This window comes from Ischnura elegans, chromosome 12 (assembly GCF_921293095.1).
Source record: "Ischnura elegans chromosome 12, ioIscEleg1.1, whole genome shotgun sequence".
Taxonomy (NCBI): domain Eukaryota; kingdom Metazoa; phylum Arthropoda; class Insecta; order Odonata; family Coenagrionidae; genus Ischnura; species Ischnura elegans.
Window position 1 is genome coordinate 80,275,768 of NC_060257.1, and position 26,208 is coordinate 80,301,975.

At 39.7% G+C, this 26,208-nt stretch overlaps 1 protein-coding gene across 1 annotated transcript in view; it reads left to right on the top strand.

Annotated features, from left to right (window-relative positions):
- Positions 1–26,208, top strand: part of LOC124168733 (trissin receptor) — a 100,392-nt gene that overhangs the window by 33,645 nt on the left and 40,539 nt on the right. Inside the window, 2 exon segments of the mRNA XM_046547001.1 lie at positions 1,933–2,092; positions 21,125–21,441. Coding sequence (XP_046402957.1) covers positions 1,933–2,092; positions 21,125–21,441 — 477 coding nt within the window.

Consider the following 26,208-nt stretch of genomic DNA (forward strand, 5'->3'; position numbering starts at 1 on the left):
CGTGAGGCTCCCTTCGCTCTATTTTTTTCATGGATTTGTCCTAGGAAGGAAGAATATAGGTGGAAGAAAAATTATTCGTAAAAACACGTTGAACACAGTAATATCTTGACCCTGCATACCTCAACAGCTTTTCTAACCGTCAATTTCCCGTTCACTTTAGATGTCAGCACTAGATGGCAGCACAGGTTTTAACCATCGTTGTGTGAATAGGCGATAGTTCCAACGATTGCTAGAACAATCGTAATCTGAACGAGGCAAAACGGACGCCAGAAAAGGTGAAAAGAATGTGTAAAGATATTCGTTTATCAGAGTGCTGTCCTGACTTTCAATAACTATCAAAATTTCAAACTGCTCCCCAAAGTCTAATTCACGGCGGTCGTTGCGTAATTTTCAAATATTCATTTTAAAATCACTCCTGTGGCAGTTTCACGTTACTTTTATCATCTTTTTTTTTGTTAGCAATTAAATGTTCTTTCTTCGTGACTTCCAAGCTTGTTCCTGTCTGCCCCACGTAGACACCATTGCCATTGCTATATTTCAACGAATACACTCCTCATCTGTCAAAATGGTCTATGGGATTCTTAGATTTTACAATCAGTCTTCTCAGATTGACATTAGGTTTAAAAGCCATGCGGAATTTGTCTTTAGGCGAACGGTGAGCGATGTTCATAGAAAGTGTATCGAGGCGCGTCATTGTGCACCAACGCTTCTTTTTATTCTCGTCCGCCGAAAATAATTGGTCGATGGCAAATATTACCTGCTTTTTTTAATAACAAAAAAGATGAAGGTAATTTTGCCAAACACTTAATATGCAGCTGCCATTGGAGCGATTTTAAAACGAATATTTTAAAATTATGCAATGACCGCCATGAATAGGGTAGTTTCCTTCATCAAAGAAAACGAAATGCATTGATTGCGACTCATTACCCACCATTAGTGTATTCATAATAAACAAATTATTTGGTTTTAGAAATGCCATTTCAGACGAATGTCAATGGTCAATTTTCACCTCATTTGAAAAAGGCCAGATTGTCGTCCATGCGATGCCACTCCAAGTGGCGTCACAGGGACCTAAATTCTATACGAGTAGATAAGAGTTTTACATCGTCTGAGATTACCAATGCAAGCATGAGGAACAGAGCTCAGGGAAACATCTCCTAATAATCATCTATTACAATTGCCTGAGGTCGGAAAGTTTCCTTCGTTTGAAAGGGTATTAATAATCCTTCTTTAAGCCAAGCGCTATCTGCTAGCTGGGCACTCTGCTACCTGCTGGCAGCCTGCAACGTAGCGGCGCTCATAGCCTCGCACTAAGGTGGCCTCACACGGCGGCAGCCAGAACCAGAATGACGTCACGCTGGGTTTCCCCAGCATTCATACTTTGCAGTCGCGTTTTCGCCCGCTTGAAAATTTTCACTTATAGTTTAATCGCGAAAAATATATATTGTCATTTAAAAATCTAAGAGCGTGAAATACGTACTCCAGGAGTAATAATCTTTCAATTTAGGCAATTAAAAAAATAGGAAACCACCCTATTAGACTCTACAGAGCAGTTGGAAATTTCAAAATTTGTTGAAAGTCAGGACAGCACTCTGATAGACGAATTTCTTTACCCATCCTTTTCCCCTATTCCGGCGTCCGTTTGGCGTCTGCAGGAGTAGGTACAGACCCTGCCTTCAAGGTGGCGTCAAGTCGTGGCATTGAATGGAGACTACGTTGAAAAATAGTGATGTGTAGCTAATAAATTGGGGAACAGCATGGTGTATATGAGTGCTGGATAAAATAACCCCTATTTCATAAAAAAAATGTTGTATTTCTTATCGAACTCCCCTCGTAATTAACGAATGCCCCTTAGTGGTATTGGCCCGGCGACACTAGTGTTACATTGTTTTATTTTCTCAAGTAAAGTTGTATGTTTTTGTGTGATTGCAGCTGGGTGCTGGGAGACTTCTTCTGCAAGATGTACCAGTTTGCGCACAGCCTCAGCTACACGGCCTCCATCTTCATCCTCGTGGTCATCTGCACGGAGCGATACTTTGGCATCATCCACCCCATCACGTGCAAGCAAATCCTCACACCGACCAGACTCAGGGTGAGCATGCATTCCATTGTTTTGATTTTTTATAATGATTAAGTGCTCCATCTGGATGATGATCATGATGGGAAAAACAAACAAGAAGAGATAATTGGAAATAAAGGATTACATTTTTTGAGGTTCACTATTATATTAAACCCTTGCGCCGTAATGACGAGTCTAGCTCGCAGTTGATGCGTAGTTTTCCGCGGCGTTGTCTAGATAATGTCTCCATGTCTCTGGGTTTCACCGCGTGGATTTTCATTGTGACGAAAGTTTTTCCGGTATTCCAACCGGCGCGGCGTCTTCGGATCGACCTGAAGGCGCCAATTGGAATACCGGAGAAACTGTCGTCACAAATAAAATCCACGCGGTGAAACCCAGAGACATGGAGACGTCATCGAGTCTAGTTCGTAATGAACTTGCGATGCCAAACCACGCAATGACGAGTGTATCTCGTCATCGGATTTTCATAATTTTAACACTAATTAGAGGAACGATATAATTATTTTGAAACTTAACAATGTTTAAACATTCATAGTATACACAAATAATTCATATTTGATGAAACATGGTGCATTGGAAGGATTAAAATGATTTTATTCGAGTAGCGATAGCTGTGTTCTCCATGTTTAATAATCACACTATATTTCACGGTTCTACGTTGGCTACAAATTACAAAATTATCATTTCATTACCTCCCATTTGAAAAAGAAGCACAGAAAAAATAAAAAGAGAATAGCAGTACGATATTCTGAAAATAAATCGAAGTGGAAGGGGTTAATATGTGCTCGACTTGAGTTTCGTAACGTAGTTACATCTTCAGGTGACTGATGTTAATCCCTGCCCTCCCCTCGCTGGTCAGATACCTATCCTCAAGGGAAAAATCCTCGTCCCAAATCAAGGCTGCCCCTTCCCCCCTTCCATTCTGTGCTTATCCTCGCCCTCTCAACCAGTCCATCCCCTTCCGATAGATGTCCTTATTGTCGTATGTATGTATCTAGTGATTTGATCGTTAGGTTATTCTTCCTCATAGCCTCCAAAATCGCTGGAACAGCAATAGTTTTCCTGGTTTCGTTAGTGGTAGGACCCGCCCGCCTTTGTGACGGTGCGGGATTCCTCGTCCCATCTCTTCCTTCCCTATCCCGTCCCAGGAGGCGTCGTCGGGCTCCTATCGCGGCGGCGCACAGTGGGCTGAATACGAAAAAAGCTGGACAAAACCTAAAAAAACGATTGTTTTGAGTGCGAAAATCGAAACTTTGCACAGTTTTTGTCAAAACATTAGTGCGTTTTTTGACGCAAACCGTTTTTCATTGGTAATTTTTTCAAACAAATTACTTGGCATCAAATTTGAGCAAATTTCGCAAAAATTGTCCTCATTGAATTTTTTTCGAAAATCAGCATGTTATAATTAATGCCACACCTATTGTAGAAATTCAATAGAAACAAAAATTTACAATATTATTATGTGGTTCATTATTGTCAATTCTTGGTAATTTTCACGACTCAGTTGTACTATTTGTGGCCGATACAATACAAAATGGCGGACCCTGTTTTTCGTCGAAATTTTGTGTTCATGTAGGATTTTAAAAAAAGGATCACCGAGTTACCTCGAGATATTTACACCACATATGTTCACACTACCATTATTCTCAACCAGCGTAAGATGACGTCAGAACTAACGTACGTTCACACTTACCATGGTTAGACACTGGCGACATCTGATGAGTGGTAAAGTAAGTGCAAGTGAAAAATGAATCTACGAGAGCGAATAACCAGTTGGAAGGAAATAGAGAATGTGCAGGGAAAAGTTCTTGTGTTAATTGCAATGAATTTCAACGTATGTGCATATTATGAGCTGCTTATGAATTAAAAATTGCATTCCAGCGTCGTCAATCATTGTTCCTTGCTACGTCTAAGTTAATTCAAATGTGACCGTCCAACTAATTATTTCACCGATAGTGTGGCTTGCATTTTTCGACTGCTCTATTTAATACGAATTAAAGCGACTATTGGTGATAATTAGGTTGATATCAACAACATATACTACTACTTGCCCTTGATTCGGATGTGTTGACAAATCATTGATGCAGGTGAAGAAAAGAGGACCTAATCTTGATACTCAAGCCTCAATTGAGGCACACTTGTGGTGATTTGGGATTGAAATACACTTTTCGCTGCATTACAGTCTTAGAAATTATTGTTTTCTGATTTTGACAGAGGACATGATCCAATCTGATGCTATACCGTAAATTAAAACTATTTTACTTCAATTAAATTGTGGAAGAATAACTTGCAGAAATGTGACCATGGAAGAAAAATGTCACTGCATTCTTGAAATTAAACTTAAGAAATAAGAGAGAGAACGTGGTTTTTTTGTGATATGTTGTATCACCCGACGTTTCTAAATTTATTTTCTATAGTTATATCTAACTAGTCGTTAGCCTGATATTTTATATTGAAATAGGAGGAACTTTTGTTCAAGGATGAACATAAGTGGTCTTTTTCAAACTGGGACTCAGCACTCTTACCAAAACATTAAAATCATTGTGACCTTCGGATTTTTATTAAGGTAGTTTCGCACATTTTACATAATTCTAGCAAAATATTTATAGAGATTATTCAATCTGCCCGTAACAATACAATGCGAGCTAATGGCTAACTCACTACGAACTATATAGTATATCGCATAACTTAAATAAGGTTTAAAATCCCATAATATACAACAAATTTCGGAATGAACCTATAACACTTTCCTTTGAATTAATTCTGACGAATGTAGTTCAACAATAACGGCCGTCTCCTCTTCGAATGCTTTATTTTCTGTTTTCTTTCCTCCTATCCCACTTCGTTGCTGCTTCGCCTTCTTCTTTTTCTAACCAGCTTTTAACCAACTTGCGTTCACACACGCATGAACTACCGCCAACCGTGGTTGGAAAACGGTGGTCAGAATCCCAACCACGGTTAACGGGAACTTGCGTTCACACCTCGTTTTGTAACCATGGTCGGGGCTAACCGGCGTAAAAAGAACGTAGTGTGAACGGGGCAACATACAACAAAGCATAATAGAGTGTGATACCAGAAGGACAGCTGCGACCACCTGCGACGCCGAAATTAAGATCGATTTTTCGAACTTGCGGCACAGTTCGCAGCTCGCTGTTGGCCACGGGGAATATCGTGCTCGACTTATGTTGGACCTCGAATCTTTTCGATGTTTTTTCCGCGCGCGCAGTCCGCATCAGCTCCCTGATGGAATGGAAGTGCGTCGCAGGTGGTCGCAATTGTCCTTCTGGTATCATACTCTATAGGTTTTTTTGTACATGTGGAGTAAATATCTCTAGGTAACTCGGTTATCCTTTTTTTATAATCGTACATGAACACTTAATTTCGCCAGAAAACAGGGTCCACCATTTTGTATTGTATCGACGATAAATATCGCAAGAAAGTTAAGAAATTAGGTTGTATGAAATGGAAATGAAATGTGGTACTAACATATTATAGCTTTTATACAATTGATCTGCTTTAAAAGATTGGAAAATATTCCAATAATATAAAATAGTAATGTATAAGCAATGACATAGTAAATAAATCCAATTGGAATGGAAATTATACAAGGTGCTCATCACTCATTGGTTAATTGCATAGTGGTTTAAAAGAGAGAGTGTGAAATTAGGTTAATTTGGTAAATGTTCATTTGTTAGTTGTATTATGTTTTATTACTTGTATAATTGTTCCACAGATACATCACATACTTTGTGATACATGGTGAAACATCACCTTCTAGCTCAGAGATCACGTGAACAGATATGCAAGACTCCCTCTCTTGGGTACTTAGTACATTACAAAACAAAAGAACATAATAATATAAAATAACATAGCAGACTATACAACATATTATATTATAATTAATGTATTTAATGGATTGTTTGAAATTGGTTTATTGGGACAATGCTAAATTCTATGTAGTATGAGATTAGAATTCATGTATTATTTTTTGCCATGGGTGTCTTTTCTGTTTCTAAACTTTGTATTAGATAGGTACTACATTTGTTATTCATGTGTATACATCTAATTCTGCCACCAGGCGATAGTCTACTTGCAGCAATGTGTAATATTAATAATAATGTAAATCGAAAAGAAATAAGGGAAATGGTTTGTAAATACATCCATGTTTAATCCCACGTAATATTATTGTTTGTAAATAGCCAAAGTTTTGCATGTTTTAGGAACGTATAAATGCTGCTACCCTCTTTGATTTATCTGGAAAATATTTTTTTAATTAACACACTGGACTATCACTATGTAATACAAACTCTATACAATTTAATTACACTAGGCCGAGACTCTCCCCCACCATTTACCATTTGCCAACCCATTCTCCGTCATCACTATGGCTACGTGATAAATAAAAACGCCGTGACATCGCACTTGAGTGACGTCGCGCTTCCTTCGCAGGCATATGCATCGTCACCAAGAGAAGACGATCGTGTGGCGCAAGCGTTCCACTAGAGGGATCCACATTCGCCCTTGAGTCATATTCACTTGAGATTCGTTGCACCCTGTTCAGTGAGTATGTATGTCCCTGAGCATTACCATCATCGCATCTAGCGCATCCCCTTCGCTTCAGCGACAGTTCTCGAGCCGAATCCAAGGCGGAGATTTCTTCCGCTTTGGGGAGACCTAGTTTCGAACTCTGCTCTCAGATGTCTCCCTATCCTTACAATAAGTGTTTTAGGCAGAAGGCGTGTTAGACGACATCACCGTTGGCCTCGGTTACGATACGAGCGGCGGGCGGCGAGCGGCAAGCGGCGAGCGGCAACCTGAGCGGCACGTGAGCGGCAGTAGTGGCTACAATACGAGCGGCAATTTTCTAACCGCTCTACAGTGGGCGGAAATCGGAAAAAGCCGGGCAAAATTACAAAATGACTTTTTTTGAGTTATAAACTTGAAACTTCGCAGGCATACTCAAAAATGATTGAAATTTATAGATCTGCACTTTATTTGACAAAGATTCCTCCCTTTACTGAGATACAGATGCTCAAACGTGAGAAAATTTCCATAAAAACGCCCGTCTTCAATTTTCTCTGAAAATCTTCTAAAGTAAGTAGATGGTGAAATTATAGGTGGATTCTTGCGGAATAAAAAACCACATAAAATGTTGGCATGGTATTTTTTTCTTTAATTTTCCGTAATCTAAAAGAATATTATGGATTAGTTCTTACCGTGCAGTTACGAAATGGCGGATACTGTTTTTCGACAAAGTTTTATATTTAGGTAGAGTTTAAAATGGGTTTACGGCAAAGTCACGCGGAGTAATTTATATGAGAGCATTTTTTGAAGATTTCTTGAGGTGATTATGCAGTTATCTGTGAAATAAGTTTGCGACGCCGGAAATTACATTGATTTTTCGATCGCGCGGCAAGGTTCGTCTCCGCGCGTCGGGAGTTGGATTAGCCGCGACGCGGTAAGATTATTGGAACTGTATGGGTTTTAATGCGCAGCATTCACCGTTTTTATGTATTGCTTCAATAAACCGATTCTCAAATGGTCTATGGTGAATACACTGGAGGTTTTTCAGCCGAGGTAAGTGCACGTTTCATTGAAGTTCATTTCGTTTTCTTTGGATACGATCAAAGACCATGCTTCTATTAAAAGTGTTCAAACCTCGAAAAAGTGAGTTGTTTTCCTGGGACTCAGACAAAAATACCTACCAGAAAGACACCAGCTGAGACTCATACCTTCTTTACTCTCCGATCCCTGACCCCCAGGATTCTACTGCGAAAACGGTCGTTTTATGACACCGCGGAGCGGACACTTTGACAGTCTTAAATGGGTATTTCCACGAGAACTTCTAGCTTTTTTAAAATGCGTATCATACCCTCAGTTCTACTTTGACTTATAGATTACTCATATCTGTTACACATTTACCACACGCTCTTCCCCGTGTGCTCAATAGGATATTGGATAACCAGAGGTTCTTCAAATTTATTATTTATTTTTAAATTTTACATAGGTTCCTTCCGCCATTTATTTATTTATTCATTTCTAACTTCCCCGTAAACAGCACTCATCACAAAGGGCAAATGTACATATAGAAAAGTTCAGGGGATGTAAGGGGATTGATTATGTCATGGTAAGACAGAGGTATAGGAAATGTGTGAAAAACTCCCGCAGCTTCCCTTCCGCGGATTCGGATTCAGACCACAATCCAGCGCTCATGAAATGCAACATAAGATTCAAAAGGCTAATTAAAGTTAGGAAGGCGAGGAAATGGAATGTAGAAGCGCTGAAGGGGACTATGAGGAAGGAATATCAGTAATTAGTGGGCAATAGTACCCGGAAGATTAGAAGTACACATGACTGTAGAGGAAGGGTGGAATAATATTAAAACGGGAATAGTCAAAGCGGCGGAGAAGTCAATTGGCTACATAGACAGCAAAAGGATAAAGAAGCCTTGGGTTACGGACGCAGTGGTAAAAGAGATAGTGTTAAAAACTCACACAGCTACCCAGCAGCAGATGCGGATTCAGACCACAACCTAGTACTTATGAAATGCAACGTAAGATTCAAAACACTTATGTACTAAAGTTAGAAAGGCAAAGAAATGGAACGTAGAAAGAACTTGAAGGGGAGGATATCAGGAACAAGTGTACATTAGTATACGGGAGACTGGAAGTACACAGACTGAAGAGGAATGGTGGGATAATATTAAAACGGGAATAGTCAATGCGGCGGAGAAGTCAATTGGCTATGTTGACCGCAGAAGGATAAAGAAGCCTTGGATTACAGAGGGAATGGTAAAAGAAATGGAGGAGAGAAGGAAGTGAAAGAACGTGGACACAGAGTAGGGCAAAAGAATGTATAAGGAACTAAATAATAGATTACGACGTGAAACTAAGAGGGCAAGGGAGGCTTGGTGGAAAAGACAGTGTGAGGAAATGGAAAAGTTGCAGAAGGATGGAGAAGTAGGCGCGGGTTGTACGCCGGGGTCGGTAAAAAAATGGTCGCTAAAAAGTTAAGTCGCTATCGGGCAGCAGAAGAGGATAAGCCGTGTCCAAAATTAAGGCTAAAGATGGAAGGATGCTAACCGAGCGCGAAGAGGTACAGAGTAGATGGAGGGAATACGTGGAGGATCTGTATGAAGTAAGGAACAGGCCGGAGAAATTGATTTTTGATGAGGAAAGTGCAGTGGAGGAGGATAATCTTTGGCCGGGTATCTTCGATGCGGAAATCAAGAGAGCCCTTCGTGATATGAAGGCCAGGAAAGCAGTGTGCGAGGACAATGTATCCTGAGTGAGCATCTGAAGAATCTAGGGAAGGAGAGTAAGAATTTTTTTCGAACTAGTACGGAGGATCTATGAGGAGGGATGTTTGCCGGAGGATTTCGTGAAGACAGTAATAATTCTGCTATTGAAAAAGACGAAACCTGTGGGATGCAGAGATTATAGGACTATTAGCCTAATATCGTATGCAGCGAAAGTGGTACTGAGGAGGCGAGGGCAAACGAGTATTTAGGCGAAGATCAGTTTGGTTTTAGAAAAGGGAAGTCAACTCGTGATGCAATAGCAATAATGAGGTTCCTCGTGGAGAGGACCATTTTATAGGGTGAACTGGATAAATTTAATGAACATTCTCAAGAGAATAGGTGTAGATTGGAGGGATAAGCGACTCATTTGTAATCTTTATATGGCCCAGACTGCACAAGTGAGGGTAGCGGAGGGGGATACTTAGCGGGAAGGGGAAGTTGAAATTCAGCGTTAGAGGGTAGAATGTTAGGGAACGAGGAAGGAAGAGAATAGGATTTTTAGATATATTGAAAGGGAGTTACAGTGGCCTTAAGGCCTGTTTACACGGTACATTAACACGTACGGGTTAATGTCTCTATGTATGAACGCGAGAATGATCGCCAAAATGCACCGTGTAACCACCCAACTTGTGCGAGTGCATGCACAGAAAATAGAACCTGTTCTAATTTTGTTCATACATTCGTAAATGTTCCGTTCCGGTCCACAAAAATCATTCATGCAAACTCGTTAGGTATTAACGCAAAGGCATTAACTCGTATGTGCTCCTTTACATTGTATTGAAAAAGTTAGTGTTGGAAGGAAAGGGAGGCTCCCAGATTACTTCTATAGTACTCCATGGAAACCTACCTTAATCGGTAGAATACTATAATAGAATGTTGATCATTCCACATAAATACCCTGGACTGCACCTCACTAATTAAAACTTCTATTAGTATATTACTTAGTTTAACTTCAGTCTTCCTTTGCTTGGCCGTATTCTCACCACTTTGATGTATCTACGCCGACATTTTCAACTACACTGAAGGATGAATCTACTGAGCGGCGAGCGGCAGTGGAAAAGAAATCGGTCTGGACTTGGAACCATGAGCGGCACTGGGCGGCGCCGCTCACTGCCGCTCGCCGCTCAAACATATCGTACCCACCCTCAATGGATTTACACGCAACTAAATGAGGACCGATATCAGAGCGGCGCCGCTCACGCCGCTTGCCGCTCGCCGCCCGCCGCTCGCCGCTCGTATCGTACCCGGGGCCGGTGCGTTTACACCGTGTAGCATGTCATATATCATCTTGTGGTGTTCCTCCCGTCGGCAGGTCCCCCGCGCCAATGCTGTCTCAATTCCCTCCTGTCTCTGGCCATCTCCTTGAAGACTCCATATCTTCCAATTTTTATGTTGTCATTGAACTTCAGCCTTCTCCTTCCCCTTCTTCTGATCCCTTCCACCGTTCCCTCCAAAGCTACTTTCAAAATTCCATTCCCTCTCATCAAATGTCCCGGCCAGTTACCCTTTCTTTGATTTATTTTGTCTATCAACGTTCTTTCCTCATCTATCCTATTTAACACTTGCTCATTCCTAACTCGATCCATCCACCGTATTCCCTCCATCTTCCTCCAAACCCACATCTCAAACGCCCCAATCCTGTCCCTGTCTCTCTTCCCCATCGTCCAAGTCTCACAACCATAAGAAAGTTACATATAACATGTTTTACGAAAAAGTTACAAATCCGTGGAACACATTACATGTAACACTGTGTTACAACATGGGCGTACCCAGCGAGGAGCAGGAGGGGGCAGCTCCCCTCCCTCCCCCCCCCCCCCGTATAAGCAAAAATCGCAAATGTTTTTAAGGAAAATAATATTTTTTCAAGCAAATATTTTTTTAAACTAATAAAGAGCTGTTACAGTTTCCTTAAAACGTTGATTTCATTCACCATTTCCATGCTTAAATCTTACCTACAACTTGAACAACCATGGCTTACCCCTCTCCCCCTAATTTTGATCCTGGGTACGCCCTTGTGTTACAAAATAAAAATTCGTGTCATACAACAAGTTTTCGGTTTTCCACGCGAAGTGGGAAAAATTTGTAACATTCTGCAGAAAAGAGGTGAACCGCAAGGTGGGGATAGCCAGTTGACGGGTGGGCTAGTAGCCGTGTGTTGTTGAGCTGTTTAGTGAGTGCTATATCGCTTTGAAATAAAATCCACAGTGGTCGTGCAGCAGAAGGCAGAAGTGTTTCGGCTCATCGATTCATACAGAGAGCTACGGCTGCTGTGGGATCCCTCAGCAGAAGATTACAAGAACAGAAACATAAAGCGTGACGCGTGCGTGAAAATGGACGAAACTTTTAGCGTGGCGACTTCCTCTGTAGCATGTTCTTTAATCATTTTTGGCTCCGCTGAACTCTTGTTATAAAAACATGTTACAAGTAACTTGTTACATATCGATACCTCCACTGCATAAACGCTCTAATAGCCCGCCAAATCAAATCCGCTCATCTAGATAGCCCTCATAATACTAGATGAGCGGATTTGATTCGGTGGGTGATTGTTGAGCGTTTGTGCAGTGGAGATATCGATATAACATGTTTATATATCATGTTATACATTGTAAAAGCACCTTTATGGATTCAGCGAGTGTTGTCTGAACATTTGACATTTGCTCACTGTTTACTTCTAATCCAATTTTCAATTTGATCCAGTTCAACTCTTAAATAATTACAACAGTTGGTCCTTGAGTATAATCCAGCGATAAATGAAGGACATTGCATTTTCATTAAACTTCCAAAATATGCCCGTGCAGTAGTAGGTTGGTACGTTATCCACTGGCGTTTAGAAAAATTTGGAACTTTCAATGCTATATTTTATGAGAATTGTATTTGAAACTAGGATATTTTCAAAAAATCTAGCGGTGATGCTGGCCTTAAGGCCTTTTTACCCGGTACATCAGCTCACACTAGTAAATGTCTAAGTACATGAACACGAGAATGAACTCCAAAATGCACCGTGCACAGACGCGTAGCCAGGAACTGTGTTCGGGGGATCCAAAACCAGGGGGGGAAATTTTTTGAAAAATAGGGTAGTAAGTAATGGGTTTTAAACTACCTAATTTAAAACACTTTTCATAATAGAAAAAACTTCATTTTTCAAATAAGTCTTTTGTGATATCATGATTTTTAAATATTTGGTTTTCTTTTGTGATGCTAAGTAAGTGTGATTTTATATTTCGGGGGAAATCTGGACCCCCCCAGACTCCACCCCCAAGCAGACACTAAAATTGTGCGTGTTGATATCGTGTATACATGACTTAATACAAGAAAAAGCGTCGATGTGACAAATAAAAACTGCTATATTTCTTTATTGCTAAGGTATCATGATAAAAATCTAAAATCAAACAGGTCAGCATATTCATTTTTAATTATTAACTGGCATAGCAAGGAATATAAGGCTAAATAGAATGTCGTGACTCCTAATATCACATTTATTAATTCAAGCATGTTTAATATAGAGACTGTCCCACAGGTCGTGTGACAGTTTGACCTCTAATTTTAGTAACTTTGCCTCGAGCAATATTCAAGAAAATTGGCAATGCTATTTCTAGTGGTAAATTAGAACACTATTAAAGCCAATATTGGTGAAAATATTGATACGTGTCATACGGTACGTAACTCACAATAGTTTAAACAATATTGCGCGCCGATTCATTGGCCAATAAATTGAAGAGTGTCATACGTGCTTCACCATTAGATTCAGAAAATTGAATTACCGGAGTCAGAGGCATCTAATGCAAGCGTCGCCTAGCAGAGAGCTGAAACAATAATGAACGGCATATTTCCATGTGCTACAGGAGTAAAACGTTAACAATGTGATTTTAAAAATCTAAGGTAAATTAATAATCGAAGACCAGAAATCGAAGGATTGTTGGTTTTTTTGTAGGATTCATCATGGGGAAATTCCACCGTATGGTTAAGCGAGCTTCTTGTCTTTGAAAGATGTTCCAGTCACGAATGCATTAAAGAGGTCAAGTCTAAAGTTTCCCGTCCGGTGTGATGCCGATACTTCCTACACCAAAAGCCAACGAAGTCAATTAAGGACTCGGCTGCTGAAAAGCGAAGGCGATTGGCATCGTTGAGCGTAACACGGATACGTCTTTATTTTGAAGTAAAAGCGCTCTCATCAAATCTGCTTGAAGACAAATCACGACCTTAGATCCATTAACGACGACCTCGCTGCGAGAATATCAAAGTTCATTTTGATGCAGAAATAAATAATACACTCATTAATTTTACATTCCAATTTTTCCCCCCCTAGACCGGTCAAGAAGGTTTAGAAGACCATTCTCCGATGGCTACTAACTAGTTGCCGTTTTTCATTGCCTTTAAAATTTGAAGAATTCATATTTTATATCATTTTTAAATTCATTTGAATTCGTATCATTTTTACGGCGCCATTTTCAACATTCTTCTCTGTAATAGCCGTTTGTCAAAGTAACACAAAAGAATTAAAGATTGACGAACACATTATAGAGCATTGCTGAGCACAGCCAATAGCTTTTCCGAGATCCATAATAGTCTCTCGCATCATTAATCTCAAATGCGTAACTATGGTCGCTAGTGAGCACACTGTAGAGAAAGTTATTCATAATTTTTCTTTTGCTCTGTATCCGGGTAAATCGTAATACTCTTTTTTATTTAAGCGTTCTTATCATTTTAATTTAATGCCTCTTGAGTGAATTGCCAGCAGTTGGTGAGACATTTTTGAGTTGGTGAGTTATTCGCTGAGTTTTTATGCAAAGCAGCATTTTCTGTAAAAAAAAATTATTTGTATGACAGTGATGTTCCATTCCTTTTTATTTCCATTTTTTACCATTTTACTTTTGCTATATACTCGATGTTCTACTTCGTTATACGCATAAAATGCTCTTCAATATATTTCTCCTGATTTCTATCCGGAGCTTTTTCCAATAACTCTTTGCTTCGGTTATTCCACCAGCTCAGAAAACTTATTTTTATCAAGATCGAATGAGATGAGTGTACTTCGAATGAAGAAAGTTGTTTCTTCTGTATCACTCATAACAGATCAGATTAAAGGTCGGCAAGTACACTTTGCGGTAATTCATTATGATGAAGAGATTGAAAAGCACTTTATAATTCCCACAATTAGCATGCATCCATCTCAAATGGTTTTGAACGTTTTAACGTCAATATCAAGAGGCTACAATTCAGCAGCGGTTTCTGAATGCATTTATGTAGTAAAGAGCATAACTTACATCGTACAATAAGTCCATGTTTGCCAAAATTCGGTTTGAAAGTTAAAACAAATCAGGATTTACCTTTTTTTGTATTTAACATCATTGAAAAAGTTTCTATTCCAAATTTAATTTAAAATTCTAAATTAGCGCCATTTTTCTAATGCCTGGCGAAAGAATGGAAAATGACTTGCTCCTTTAATAGTCTGTCGTTTTCACCGAAATATTACTTCATGTTGCATGGTGATGGACGAATGACTCGCAACCATTTTAACGCAGATCAATTTGAGCGATATGGTCCTAATGTTGCCAATTTGTACGCTTCAAAACTATTTTACGAGTATAATTTTTTATCAATGTTTTAAATCCTAGCAAATCATGCTTTAGTGGGCAAAGTAAATGTCATCAATGCATTTCGTGCCCCAAATATAGTTGGAAATGACTCTTTCACTGCTAATATCTATGAAAGCTAAAAATTGGTTTTGGAAAGCCGGCAAATATCCGCCATTTTGATACTACTGATAGTACAATTGACGTAAATATTTATCATTTCTTTCACATTAAAACATATTTATGAAAATTACGCATTTTGTTAAAAATTTCTCCTGCCCACTGTTTGTTACCCTTCTGACGTCACCATTTCCACATGACGTGGCATTCGTATTCTGATTGATTTTTCATGGGAATGAGCGGGAATCCATTGAAAAGGATTCTCCCAGAGAGTGAATGTTACCGCTGTCGAGAGGAAACTAGGTTACGCGCTCACTGGACCCGTTGTCGTCGGGTAGCGGAGTGGAAAGTGAGTGAACTCCAATAGTAGAGGCGTTCTTAAGAACGGAAGGATACGTGGAAACACGGGCCGTGATTAATTAATCATCGATGCGCTATCTGGGTAAAAAATTTAATTCTGAGATTTGGAGAGACTGATAGATTTTTCAGTACCACAGAGTCATCTAGTTCGTATTCAGATGTTCCAGGTCCTTTTTTAATCGGCTTTTCTACCGAGGAGATTCTTTATCTTCTTTTTATTCAGGAATTCTTTGGCTGAACAGCGCTTTCACGAAGGAAAAACAACCTTAGCAGATGAATGTATGTTTTCCAAGGATTTTTTTGCCTTGAATACAATGAAAGTTGTTACCACTAGCTGAAATATTTTTAAAATCTTCTATAGAACTTTATTATACCTCAAAATCCGCATAAAAAGGCGTGTGGTAGGGGTTGTCAGGACACCGATCGTTAGCAAAAAATACAGGGAAATGCTCTGACGAAGTTCAGTCTTGCATTTAAAGTCCTTTATTTAAATCCTTTATTGCTCTGGGGGAAAAAGAATTCCCACATCTATCCGTTTAGTTAAATATCTCTATAAATGTATCGTTTCTTTCGGTTCTGGAAATGTAGAGGAGCTCTAATATGATATTCTTCGTGTCGCTCTGAAAGATATCCATTCTTAATTTCTCAAGCAGCCTAAGCCTAGCGCGCAGCCTCCGAGCCTCACCTTCTGTATTGTAACGGATAGCCACTACCCGCTTAGTGCATAATTATATTATGTTTTATTTAAATTCGCGGGCAATGTCGAATTCCGATGAGTCGGAATTCGCATCGAATTTTGAGTTCCGACGCCGCCGAACCATAGAGTGGGTATAAAAGGGACAGACATGTGAGTGAAAAGGAGAGATGGAATAAAAAAAGGAGGTGACAGGTGTACAAAAGGGGCAAAGCAGTGGGAGAGAAAGTGGCAGCAGAGGAGAGGGAAGGAGACCAGAGGAGGAGGAATCGGCACCACGGAGATGTGGTCACCCGGCTGTGTTAAGTACTGTCCTCTACTCTTCCCCCCAGAAGTGAAATACCACTGTCCCCTAATATTCCCCCCCCCCCCCCCGAAGTGAAATTCCCCATCCCAGTGAATGTGTTATAGGCGCGTGTGTACTATTGGGTGTGGTTTTTATACTTTTCTCTGCCCTAGGCGGAAGAGGGTGGTTTATTCATTTCAAGTCAAGTTTTTTTTGTATTGTCCATTCCAATTGGCTGATCTTGTTGATTCAATAAATTGTTTTGTTATCTACATCTACATAATATCCCGCGAGCCGAATAAAAGGCGTGTGGCAGGGGGTGTTAGGACACCAGCCGTTTACAACTGAAAAAAATGAAGTACTCTAACGAGGTTGGGACTAGCGCTTATTAAAGTCCTTTATGGTTCGGGGGAAAAACGAATTCCCATATCTATCCGATAGGCAAAACATCTCTCGTAATTTATCGCTTCTATCGGACCTGGAAATATAGTGTGGCTCTAATAGTATGTTCACTGTGTCGCTCTTAAAGATATCCATTCTCAATTGCTCAAGCAATCTAAGCCTAGCGCGCAGCCTCCGAGTCTCCAACGGCTCCCAACCTAATTCGCTTAACATCTGGGTAACACTGTCTGTACGCCCGTAGCAGTTTTTGACCAAACGCGCAGCCTTCCTTTGTATTTTATTCAGTTCGCGGATTAAGTCTTTCTGAACCGGATCCCATACGCTCGCTGCATATTCTAGGTGCGGTCGGGCGAGAGCGAAATTGCACCTTTCTTTTACTTTCTCATCCGAAAATCTTCCCACAATACGCTCGACGAATCCTAATTTCTTCAGGGCTATGCCGCAAATATTCTTTATATGTGTTTCCCACGTGAGGATCGAGGTTATCGTAACTCCCAGGTACTTCACTTCGTCTGTTGCCTTTATGTTAATGCCATCCACTGCATAAACATGGTTAGAGTTGGACGAATTTTGCAAGAAATGTACCGCCATGCATTTGCTCAAATTAAGTTCGAGTCCCCACTCTTGGCTCCACAAATGAACGTTTTTTAAGTCAGATGATAGAATTTCATAGTCAGAGTGATCACTAATTTCGCGACAGATGACAGCGTCGTCAGCAAATAAACGTATTTTACTGCTAATGCGGGAGCAGAGATCATTAATGTATATAATGAACACCAGGGGGCCGATTACGCTTCCTTGTGGAACACCTGATGTAACTTTCACAACATCAGAGCTAATTCCGTCAAGAACTACTTTTTGTTTACGATCTCCGAGAAAGTCGCAAAGTAATTTGTATAAAAGTTTGTTGTGAGCAGTGTCGAAAGCTTTCTTAAAATCTAGAAATAGTGCGTCAACTTGTCTTTTCGATTCACCAGATTTCATAACGTCGTGAAGAAAGAGCGCGAGCTGTGTTTCGCATGATCTAACTTTTCGGAATCCGTGCTGACAGTCATGGAGGAATTTACGTCTGTTCAAGAAAGTCATGATATTGCTAACGATGGTATGCTCAAGTATCTTGCCTATAATCGATGTTAATGAAAGCGGACGGTAGTTGCCTGGGTTATAATGTAAGGCGGCTATCCGTCTCTTATTAATCGCAGTCACATGCGTGTATCCCTCGCGGGCGAGCCCCACACCTACCGGAGATTTGTCATTTGGTTAATATTTCCCCTTTTTAAAATAATAACCACCTCCTTGGGGCGAAGTTGGTGTGGGAATAGTGGCTGTGTACTTCACTTGGCGTCTCCTATGCAACAGTTCTAGAATCATTCAACCTTAAAATTCCTCGTGACCCATTCGATACTTTATTTATCCGAGCTAGTGCGGTGACTTTGCGCCAGCGAACCTTTCATTTTTCCCCGTGACGTTTGATGCATAAGACCTCGACAGAAGGATATGGGACTTTTAAATCCAATACGTATGACATGGTGGAATACACGTCTCGTGGGGTGAAGTCTGAAGTTTTCATCCTTGCATCTCAAATCTGTCTCGCGAATAGATGCACTGGCCCAAAAATATGGTCATTCAAATTCTAGCTTGGTGATATTAGATCATTATTCATTTTAGTGTTTTTTCCGTCTCCATATTTAAGTCATCATTTTTTTATGGTGTAATGCTACATTTGTTTTAAGCGTAATTATAATAGACACTCAAGGTTGATATTACACTATTCATCTGTAATTAAAGGGCCAATTTAGAAATACCGCAGCTAAGCGCAGTTTTTTTTAGATTCTAGTGAGTTATTTTGGAATTACCAGATTACAATGGCATCTCTACATTAACAGGGCTATTCTGTAACAGATAGCGGCTCCGCTATCACGACGGAGATGCTATTTCTGGCGCAATATTACGCCCCCCCCGATTCACTATCTCAAAATAGCGGCCCCTAAGCGGAATTTGGGGTCGCTTTATAGCATCGACAATAACACCAGCATTTGGCTCGCGTTATTCCGATAGCGGCCCCTACCAGGGGCGGAGTTTTGTACACGTCCAATCATATTTCTCGATTCTTTGCAATAAACAAATGAGACACTCCGAAAACGCAGCACGATACTCGGCAGCCCGGGAAGAAGTTAAAAATACGATGTGGCTTGTATGGAGATTTTGCTCTTTTTCTATCGGGTATTTTCTTGCCTAAGTAAATAAGCGTCTATATTCAAGGGTTCAACAGTCGACGACGGAAGAATATCGCCAATTTTTGAGCTTAATATATCGGAATTTACAAGTATAATTGTCTTGAAGAGGATTTCGTCCGCTACGCACTATTCGTTCACCTACGCCTATAATGATTATACTCTTATGATTAGTGGTGACGAAATTATTTTTACTAGTACTTTCATCTTCAGCCACGGCTTGTTTACATCGTTTGTCTCATTGCTCACCGTAATTCTACGATGTCCACAGTTGTCCACACGGGTAATTATTTAATTATAAAACATTTTTGTCACTTGAAATCACATTTTAGGCCATTTAAAATACATTCGTTGAGGAAAACAGCTGTTTTCTAGATTACGCGGATGTCATGGAAGGAATCATCGCGAGTGTTGTGATTGTGAACTCGTGTGACATACTTTACGGTTTCTAATACCAATTTCTCGAGCAATGATTATGGAAGTGTTATCATGTTTGCATTTTGATACCATTTCCATGTTACTTCAAACAACTATTAGCGTTGATATGACTCGGACTAAATATACTAGTACAGTGTAAATTTGCGATATGCCGCAAGAGGAATGATGTTGAAATGAAATGTATGCAGTTTTATGATGAATAATTCATTAAATGTTTCCTTGTTTCGAGCAATCATTCTGTTTATTGCCCCTTTCTTCCGTTGGAATCACGGTATACGTACTTGTTAGCATATATTAGTATGCATTGTCAATTGCAGCTGTGCTGTGTGATAGAATGCTCGCAAGGGCATTTATTAAGGTAGGAGAGATATTTTCATGTTAAATCCCATTCTCAGCAGATGAGCTTGATCATAAATACTGTAAGAAATTTTCGTCGTCTGCAATGCGCGGAACTGTTTTCGACCGTCATTTGTATCTTGCTCTCGGAGATCTTGGATTTGCAGGTAATATCATAAAACCTAAAATTGGCTTTCGCTGACCGCTAGATAACGATGGAATAATTTAAAAAAAGATATTTTAATCATTATTATGTCTAATAATTAGATATTTATAGATAACTTAATGAGTTACTCGACTTGTATTACTTGCCCTACACTAATTTTCATACCGACTACAGATTTCACGGGGGCGATATATTACGCCCCCAAAATCGGCGTAATATAACGCGATGCAATTTGAAGAATCAAAATCGATGCCATTTGAAAGAGGGAAATAGCGGCGGCGCAATAAAGCGCCCCCAAGATACAGAATAGACCTGTAAGGCTGCATCACACGATGATCATTTTATCCGTCATTTTCGAGTGATCACTCGCAAATGAATGTCGCCGGCAATTGTTTTTCGCGATCACTCCAATGATGAGGATTCCCATGACTTTTTTCATCACTCGTCAGGTCGCTTTTTCCATCACTAAAACCATCACTGAAACACCATATCAGCCAATCAGAACGCATGACCGTATGGAGCGATTGCAGCGCAACGTTTGACAATCGTGGGAACGACATAGGTAAACATAAACACGCTATATGTTTCCGTGATGCGGGTCCTATGATAACGAGCTGTGATATCGGAAATGATGCGAAAAGCGAAGGCGGGAGGGACCGTGTGCTGCAGAAAAATTATCACTAGAGCGATCAGTTTTCCGGTCGCGAAAAGCGATCGCTCTAGTGATCACTTTTCGCGACGAAAGAAAATGATCGTGTGATTCAGGCTTAAGGATTGGGGGGAGAAAGTAACATAACAATCGAGAAATGAGATGCGGAACAGAAGTATGTAATAGTATCTTTTTGGTAGTACGAAGCCCTATAATTTCATTAATTTCTTTCATAATATGGTCTAATTGGAAGCAATTGAGAGAGAGTAAAAAAACTAACTAGCAAAGAATAACTAGTTGGCGAATCACTAACAAAATCTAGAGCAAAACCCGTACCCGAAAAGCTTTATATGGGAACGGACCTGTAAGTGTAACCACCAGTTGCAATCAAACGTCACAGTGTGAAGTTAATGCTTGATTTGGAACGTACTCATCGCTTCCTGATATTTGTATTAATGTGTTTGTGTTTTCCCCCACTGCCACTAGCTGACGATGGCGTTGGTGTGGTGCCTGAGCGCGGCGTACAGCGCTCCTCGCTTCCGCATCATGAAGACGATCACGAACTCGCTGGGCGACGGAGTGACGGAGACGATATGCGTGCCGGACCGACAGAAGTACGACTCGGAAGCCTTCGACATGTGCAACTTCGTGCTCCTGTACGCCATTCCCCTGCTCTTGATGAGCGCACTCTACGCGCGCATCGCTTGGGGCCTTTGGGCCACAACCACCACGAGGAGGAGGGCCCACCACAGGCGGAAGAGAAGGCCGCGGCGCAGGAGGGCCAAAGGGGAACAAGCAGACACGTGAGTTATAGGGTGGAGTGTTGTTCCGCGGAACACTTTCATTTTTTTTATATAAAACGCAATACATTTACTGGAGATTCAATCTAATGGTTACAATTCAATCCATCAGGATTACTTAACATAAGTTTTAAATTTTAGACTTGTACCATTACTATTAATGGACCTAATTAAAACTTTTAAAAGTGTTTTTTATTTTTCCTAGGTACATCATGTTCATGTACCAAGTAACACTACCTATTGTACCAAGGAACACAAGTTAGATTGGTGGGAACTGTAATTAAAAGTGAAAATTGGATATAAACATGATATTTTATGATATTTCTTGGAGTTTAGGTCAATGTAAAACAAGTTATAGCCAACGTTTCGATTTATTTAAAATCATCCTCAGGAACATGAACAATATAAAACATGAACAATATAAAATATAAAGATGACAACGATATACAATATTTTTACATAAAAATGTTACGATCGCGTTTTTTACACAGTAGAATAGAAGAGGAAAAATATATATATATGATCTATTCATTGAATTTGAAAATGCGTTAACGTATCTTATAAAGAAAATTAACGTGGCTTTGATAAAAACTCAATTTAAAAATATAACTCCTTTCAACTAAAAATAAACTTAGGTTAAACCCTCCTAAATTAAGAGCATTCTCTAAAGTCCAATTATGTAATTAATGTAACACAAAAATGCAAATTATAGAATATTAGATCATTATTTTCCTCTGACTTCCAAAATCACAAACATAGGGACATGATCCTAGGTGCATCATGGGCTTGTGTTCCTTGGTACAACAGGTAGCCATTTTTAATATCGGCTGATTTGTCTGGTAAATATTTCGTCTAAAATACCAAATAAGTAGCTAATACTAATCACCATTACATATGCCAATTTCACCTGTGCTACGATAACCACTGTTGGAATGATTGATTTTTGGTGAAAGACTTTGATATTTAACTAAAAGTATTTACTTTTCAGCGACAAAAACTTGAAACTAGCGCCTTCTTTGTAGGCATAAGCCAACTGGACTCAGATTCACATATGCTACACTCTAGCGCAGGGGTCTCCAATTTAATAGGCCACGAGGGCCACATTCCAAGTTCCGAATCGCACCGCGGGCCGGGTAGCAAATTTGCCGATGACTGAAATATTCGATACCAACGTCTCCTGAAAAATCCGGTGGCGTATTTCTTATTTACGAACAGTTGAAGGCGACTTTGACGTGCAGTCCAGCGCTGCAATGCTCCTAGCGGCGTCTCACAGAGTTAAACGAGCGAAAATCGCGTGCTACTTGAAACGAGTGCGCAGGTCAGGTGAAAGCCGCATTAGTAATGAGCGCAATTGTGATTTTCGATTTCGAGCAATCGATTAAAAATCGACTGTTCGCTAAAAAATACAGTTTAGTAAAAAAAATAATGTTTATTGTGCATTCGAAAAACATTCAAAATATTAATTTGAGATTAATAAAAGAATATCAACAAATGTACAAGGAATACAAGCATGAATTATTATTACTAGTAAAAATGTACAAATGCACCCACATTTAAGTTTTGGGATCACCGCTTGGAACCGTTCGGTTTCACTAAATTTTTTAGAAAGATCAACTGATTGAGATGCTTTCTTGATGATAATGATGCCTTTCCAATTTTTCCGCCCTCATAGAAAATTCTTTCACGTGGGACGGTTGAAGTTATAATAGACCTCTAGTGACGCTGTTGAGGTCAACAGAAATGGTCAATGTCGAAGTTGGAAATTCGAGTTTGGATCGATACTCGAAGATCAAGACTATTGCCACATCCATTACCGTCTATTAATTGGTCAAATATTCTTTTTGTTATGGCCGTGCTCGAAATCGCAGGAGCCAGCTGTACAAATACATTCCATAAAATGGTCAACTTTATCGAGTATATTTTTGACTCAATATTCTAGGAGATATGCCATTGAACTATGAACATTGCACACTTTTCAGTGTGCACATATCTAGTTATATTTCTTCAAAATTTCCATTTCTCATAAACCGTTACGAATATCAAAATTTGGCTTTCGATGTTTCTCTTTGCAATTAAAACTATTTGGTCAAACTTTATTCAGCTAAAATCGTCCTAAGGTCAGTCACCTTCTCTAATTGATATCAGATGACCCTTTATTTTTCTGCCTTCTCTAACTTTATAGCCAATCGTTTTCTCCGCACTTTTTTAATTTTTTGAAGTACGTTGACTACTGATCAAATTCCGCTATTCTGGCTCTAGCATGCAAAATTTTTATTTATTATTCCTGTTGGCCATTAATCAAATTCCACTGTTCAAAAGAGTGGGAAGAAAAAAGGATGGAGGCGCCGCCATGATATGGAGCCCGTCGACGCCTCCACGGTAGGGATAGGAATGGTAGGGTGGGATAATGAATACCGTGCAAATAACAGCTGCCAGTTTAGTGAAAGGTCGTTACGATAGTCTTGTTAGTGTAATTGACCTCTTTGATAAACTCGAATGGGAATCTGTTAGACCAAAGATTGAAAATGGACTAAACCTTTTAGATAAATTCAAGAGCAGTGTCTTTTCTCACGAAGTTAGCCATATCTTACGGACGCTAACATACTACGGAAGATCAGATCATATAATCTCTATCGTAACAGGCTCAACTTTGTGGAGGTTCATTCTAATAAATAAAAGCGAACAAACTATGTATAAATCCACCAATTTATTTTTGTGGTACTACTAGTTTCGACGCAGCGGCGTCATCATCAGGTACCACAAAAATAAATTGGTGGATTTATACATAGTTTGTTCGCTTTTATTTATTATCAGATCATATGAATAAAATAAGAGAGATAGATTGTAGAACAGACAGATTCAGAATGTCTTTTTTTCCACGATCAATACGAGATTTTAACAGCAGCGTTAGAACTCACAAATAGATTAGATGACTTGTATTATATCCTACTAACTTATGTAAAACTTAATGCATGTGTCTGAATTTAATTATTATTTCTAACAGTATATGGCAGCATAATTTGTCAGTATGCGTGCCGTTTTTTGGACCGTGTGGTGCGCATGTGGGAGTCCAGTTGCATGCTGCATGATAGTGATTGATCACCCCCAGCCACACGCCCTAGAGGTGGCTATCAGGGTATTTTTTACATGTACCCTCGCCGCTATGGAAGCGATCGGGGCTCACTACTAGCGGAACCATAATGTATAGTGCCAACGATTTTGGAAGATCTTTCTATAAAAGGTAAAAATCCAAAGACCAAATCGTTGGATGGAAATTTTTTCCATCCCATTCCACTTCCCTCCCCGGGTGCGCGGGCTTATCAGTTGAAGTACCCACTGGGTCCCCGCCCTGGTGCGTTGTAACCTTCTAAGGACCCCCCTTAGGTTCTCATTGTCCCTTCAAAAGAGTGGGCTCAAGCATGTGGCTGTAGGGAGTCATGAAGCCCCAGTGGGTCAGCTTTTAGCATACAACTATAGGATACCGGGTTCTTAGTCACTATATAGTGACACTTTCAAACACCCCATGCAAAAATCCTTGAAGTGCGAGGTAGCCAAGGCTAAAGAACTAGGCTCTCTACCCCAAACACGTAAAATGGTCCGTGGGTAAGCCTGGGATGAGCATTACCCTCATCAAGCAGAACTCAACCTTAAGGGTTGAAGCACCGGAGTATACGGTGAACAGCATTGGCTAGAGGCAGAAGCCCTGTTACTGTAAACTTCCTAGTATTTTATGCCATCGTATATTTTAATTCGTTTTTACTTGACATTTACTGTAATTCGTCATCGCACTTGGTCGTTGAGAACGGTAAATTACATAAATGGATGTATTTTCTCATGATTTTCTCTTTACTGATTTTATTCACTTCAGCCACGTTAGAATCCCATTTATTTTCTTGAAAAATTACTTTGAACACTTGCCGTTGTTATACCTCGGGTACAATTAAGTCAAATATGGTATCATTCAATATCAAGTTTTTTTTCCTTTGAAATGCATAGAAAGTGACTTTTTTATTTGAATGACAGTCAAAGCTGAAGTTTTAACGCAAAGCGTCGTTATCAACCGTAATTTCTGCTGGACCTTTTTCAAATCAATGAAGCGCGATGATGATAAATATGGACTGTTATCATAGGTATTTATTTAGATATTTTCTGTGTAATTTTTACGAATGTTTATCTTTAATATTCTCGTAATGAGATTCCGCGAAATACTCATGATGTACTATTGGAGTCGCGGAGTTCCACGACTGCCCAGCTTTGTGAGCGCTCGTTTCTGCTTGCTGCTACTTTATGCGCTGATTGTATGTACCTGAACAAAAGGCTTGACAAATTAAATTATTTAATATATTTCACAATATTCAGTCTATTGTATCATTAAAGCTAACATATTTCTGAGGTGATACTCTGGCCATTTAAATTTCAAATTGAAATGTTAAGTTTTTTTCTTTTCCTTCGCTAGCCCTTACTAATTCGTGAAAAGAACCATTTTCTTTTTCGCGACTCCATTTTTTTTCATATTTTTTTAATCAAATCCTCTGATCTTTCAATTCGAACAAAATTGCGCCAATCCATGCTGTACACCGTCGGCAAATATGATTTGTTCGCAACAATTCGGCGTGTGTCCATTTCCGTGTCCATAATCCCCAGCACGTGCGGCAGAAGAGACACACCGCGGCCACTGTTCGAACTAGTGGGCTCAAAATAATCTCATCCTTGATCCATAATCACATGCATCATTTTGATGCTTCTCGCATATCAATATCATATTCATGA